The sequence below is a fragment of the Montipora foliosa genome, chromosome 3 (assembly GCF_036669935.1).
Source record: "Montipora foliosa isolate CH-2021 chromosome 3, ASM3666993v2, whole genome shotgun sequence".
NCBI classification, from domain to species: Eukaryota; Metazoa; Cnidaria; class Anthozoa; order Scleractinia; family Acroporidae; genus Montipora; species Montipora foliosa.
In genome coordinates, this window is record NC_090871.1 from 42,859,942 (window position 1) to 42,864,941 (window position 5,000).

The window sequence follows — 5,000 nt, forward strand, 5'->3', positions numbered from 1 at the left end:
AATGTATTAATTAAAACGCAAAACTATTGGCAAGGGCAGTTGGAAGAATGAATTTGTCAACTTTACTTTTATAACACTACAACATAGGTGAAGAAAATAGCCCTTCGAAAAAATTTAGAGCTCAGACGGGAGTATCAAGAGACTATTGCTGTCTTTCGTCCAGAGGAGGTTGTGTTTTTGGATGAGTGCTTTTTTGTAAGTATACTATTGACAACAATTCATTGATAGGAATAAATTGAATTCGGTTGGTATGAAGTCCTTTTTTCTCTCAGAACTGAACATTCTCAATTTGCGACCATTTCAAATTTGTAACAGGATCGTGGAGTAACCAGAAATTATGGTTATAACGTGAGAGGACAGATTGCTACGGGTTGGTATGTAAATCCTCGTTCTCCAAGAGTTACATCTATATCAGCTGTCAGTTATGATGGCCTTATAGCGGCACACATGACAAGGAAAACGCCGAATGGCAGAAGGTTTAAACGCTTCCTGAGGAATGAGATCGCACCCCAGCTTCAGCCGTATAACGGAGTCAATGACCGATCTGTTGTTGTTATGGGTAGGTGTTGATTGTAACAATCTCTTCGTGACCTGATCTGGTAATGCACGGATCGTATGGCTGGAAATGTTTGCGCGAATGTTTGAACTCGATCTCAGAAGGCGTGATAAAAAAAAAGACACTTTTTACCTTATTGCGATCTGTAAAGATCGACCTTCTTTTGCTATCTAAGTAAAAACGTTAATCAGTAGATGATCAAAAGTGCTGCAGGTGAATGAATCATAGTACTCCTCTTCTACCATAGATGACCGTGCACAATCTTTAATTTTCGCCCCCACAAGATATAAGGCCATAGTTGTTCAAAGGATGGGTAGCACTATCCACCTGGGATAAATCACCATCCAGCGGATAAATAGTAGCAAAACCTATTGAGTTAATTCAGTGGATAGCGTTATCCACCCTCTGAACACTGGGGCCAGGTCAGAGAAATGTTCCTAACAAAAGACCTCAAACTTATCCTACCATTTGAAACAAATGAAAATTCGCTTATTTAATTCTTTCATTGTTGGTTTTACAGATAACCATGCAGCCTATCACGTCGCAGGTGTAGAGGAGATTGTAGAGGCTACTGAGGCACTTCTTTTATATCTCCCACCTTATTGTCCCGAATTAAATCCAATCGAAGGAGTATTTTCTATAGTAAAAGGATGGCTTCGAGCAAACGATTTGATGTTTCTTATCACGCCAGACCCACAAGAAATGATATTGAGGGGATTCTTTCACGTCACTAGAAGTGATGTACAATCACTTTATACACACTGTGGTTATTCGTAACGAACATTCATTTACAGTCACCCAGTCATTGCCGTAGAACTGTACTTATAAATTGACTGGATTCAGATTTGAAAGTTTATGTATACGGTGGTATAAGTAAAATCAAACATAGACGTATTAAAATAAAGTGGACATTCTTGAACTTTACTTGAACTTTGAACTTTATTGTCACAATATAACATTACAATTCTTAACTTTTTTTACAGTTGGCTCGCAAATAATAAATCTAATCTAGGCGGGTCAACTGTGTACTTTTTAACTGGCACTCCAGCTAAAACTTGACGGAGCTCTGTCGTAGCGTCCTCACACCACGGCAGGCTGAAGAATTGCTCTATCCTACTTTCAGCAACAACTTAATCCTATCTTTAATTCCTTATGATACAGAACGTACTGTTATCACTTCCCTTCGACAACAACTCCAATTACACGTAGACAAGCCTAAAAGTGGGGTTCCAAACAATACTCCCCTGTTCACAAGTCCGATAAATACTGTGTTGTGTCTTTCTTTCAGTTTGTTCCAAATTTATTAAAATCATCTATCAATAGAAGTCAGTCAAGAAAAATTAAAATTCAACGGGTTGTCCTTCCCGAGATCGTGGAAAGCTCCATTTATTAAGCAAATTATGTTTTGAAGGTCGCACTTTTTTAGTTTCCCACGCCTTAGCAGCTTGCCCGATGGGTGAAAAGTCAAGAAACGGTTAAATACCGTATAGTATATTTAAACCAAATGCGCACTAGGGGAATATCGGCCGAGGTCAAGATGGTATGGTACGTTCACGAAAGACACACTATCCACAGCCGTTTCAGAATCTTTTCTTTTCTTTCCTTTTTTTATTGTCATTTTTAAGTAAAGATCTCTTTAAAGTCCAGGAATGTAGATTATTTAAATCCTTAAATAACACAATAAAAATAAAGCAATTTATTACATCTGTTACTTTGGGCTAACATTTTGAGATTTTTCTTCTGTTCTTCAAATTCTTCTTTGGAGAGAGCTCCTGATTGGTATAGCTCGCTTAGCATCTGCATCTGTTTTAATAGCTCTGTCCTGTTGTATGTGGCTTCATCAGCGGATGCCTAAGGAGGTCAGATGTAGACAAAAATCATATTTTTTTATCTGGAAGCTTCATGTTCCTTATCCTAAAGATAACTACTGTTGGCAAGGTGTTGCTGAGGGCGAGCTCCGCTTGATAGGACAACAGTAATTGAATCATGTGTATGGATAAATTTCGGCCAAGCCCTGATGGGCATGGCCGTTTATTAAAACTCATTATAGTAACATGGGAAAAGCCAAATCTAAAAGGCGTAGTCCCAGAAATGGTGAGGGCAAACCCACTATATGCAAACGACAGAAAACAGGGAGGTAGAGAGGGAGGGACGGAAATTTGATCTTTACTTGCTTGTAGAAGCGAGTGAAAGAGAAGTCACGCTTTGTTTGTATGCCTTATAAGGTTTACCAAAGAATGACATCCGGATGGCAGGAATGCCCCAACTGGAAGCTGGAAAGTTGCTCAAAACGTCACAATCAACATAAAACCATTTCTTTCCTTTGGGAAAGAAAAAATATTCTTAATCTATTTGTTAGTTGTTTTAGAGACCGTAAGCAATAAAAGAAGTATGTTGAAGGAGACTTGAAAAAACTCACAGTTGCCCATGTGTTTTGTCAATCAATCCTTAACTATTCAATTCAAACAACCTTGGACACTTACCTGTTCAGCATGGGAAGATACGTCGGATCTGCTGCTTCTTAGAAATACAGATGCTACTTCAGTTAATGCTTGTGTAAGCTCAGATGGTTCGTTTCTTGGAAGTATTTGAGAATACAGGGTAGTCTGGTGGCTCTTGATAACTACTGTGATGTCCCCTTTCCTGTGGAAATTAAAGTTACACTGAATTAACGCTGAAAAGTACCCAAGCCATTCATGACCAGCGATTTTAAGGAAATGACACTGAATGGTAATATTTTCATAAAGCCACTTTAACAACAGATCAACAAAAACGCACTTAGCTCCCATCAAACCTGAGTATTCAATATACATTTGTTCATTCCGCTTTGCTTTGTTCTTCTTGAAAAAATTCAAAACATGAAAGCCCAAAATCATACAAGTGGAAACTACGTAGAAATACATGATAAAAAAAAAGGTTTATGTTCACGTCTCCTCGAATTTACCAATGCGGTTGCCCACAGCCTGTATTCTCCGAGGCCCCACTTATCTTCGTGGATGGAACGTAGTCGTGCGATAGTTTTTTCCAGTGATTTTCCCTTCGACTGTTTTCGTGGACTCGTGTTTTTCGAGGAATCGTCTGAATCTGTCTCGCTGTCGTCTGGGGACACTTGCACTGGGGCTGTTTTTCCTAAGAAAAACGTTAAAAAAATTAAAGTTATAAAAACAAATGAAGAACTTAAAACGCAGCAGTAGAGTTATACTTACCTTGCGCGACATCTTTGGCAGTTCGTTTTGAAGCGCTCTCTTCCTGCTTTCTACATATATAGAAGACTGCTTGCTGATTCTTGTGCAGTTCGCCACTTTTGAATGCCCTCTGAAGGTCATCATTTGATGTAATTTTAAATTTTTTGTTTGAATAGCCGATATAACCAATTTCAGCCCTTTCTGCCTCACTGAAACCAAGGTGTTCTCCATACATATCAACAAGCATTCGCGTGGTATTCTGTACATCCATCTCCGGGAACTCTTCAATCCTGGGTCATTCATTACCCAAACTAATAATTTACGGGTAGCCATCACAAAGATGTGTGTGGTCTATAAATCCGCAAAACGAAACATCCCCGAACCAACCAAAATTTATGACGCATTTAAGTCATTTAACCTTGAATGATTCACCATCGCACGGGGCTCATGCCAGCAAGGCCGAAATCGAGCAGAATAGCCCTTTCCACGTTTAGTTTTTCTCATTTGCATTAACCGTGAAAAGGGCTATTATAAGCAAAACCATGAGTAAAGTGCTACTCGTGCTTCCTCGCTATTGCATCCGGAGGATGACAATAGTTCGTGGCTTTGTCGGCATGACAAGCAATCGCAAACAATACGTGTTTTGGGATAGACTTTCATAAGCCGGACTAAAATTGCGGAGGACAGAAGAACCATTGTTAGTCCGATTAGGCCTTGCTAATTAGGTACTGTTATGTTCGCTTTCTTCTTTTGTTTTATGGACATTAATTATTTCGAACCCTACAAAAGGTTTGAGGCCCCATATTATTTTTCCTGTCAACACCTTTCTGATGAGAAAACAAAAGACATATATCATATATACTTTGAAATTGCAACGTTTTTGTAAACGGGTGTATATATATATATATGCTCTTAGCTTTATATATTACTCGCTTGCTCTTTATCGTCTATTTTATGCCACGGGTTTGAAGAGTAACCGAAATTGCTTCCATGCTTTTCTTGTAGCAGATTTCTCGGTCATCCCGCGGACAATTAATTTATTCATATTTTTTTCAACAAAAAATATTGCATTCCACATAAAGAGAGCAAAAGAACCAGTTTACGCAGTTTTGTGTTCGGAATTTGCTTTTCAGATAAGAACAATACATATTTTCAGGATGCAGTTTGTACTATGTGTAGCTGTTATTCCAAAATTGTAGGACTTTTTTTCTGCTTTTTCAAAAGGAACGAAGAAGTATGAGAAACATCCCTGAAGCAAT

At 38.5% G+C, this 5,000-nt stretch overlaps 1 protein-coding gene across 1 annotated transcript in view; it reads left to right on the forward strand.

Annotated features, from left to right (window-relative positions):
• Positions 1-1,333, forward strand: part of LOC137995893 (uncharacterized) — a 1,588-nt gene extending 255 nt beyond the window's left edge. The window contains exons 2-4 of the mRNA XM_068841355.1: positions 88-195; positions 316-559; positions 1,077-1,333. Of these exons, the coding sequence (XP_068697456.1) occupies positions 88-195; positions 316-559; positions 1,077-1,333 (609 nt within the window). The remainder of the gene's footprint in view (positions 1-87; positions 196-315; positions 560-1,076) is intronic.
• Positions 1,334-5,000: the final 3,667 nt, after the last annotated feature.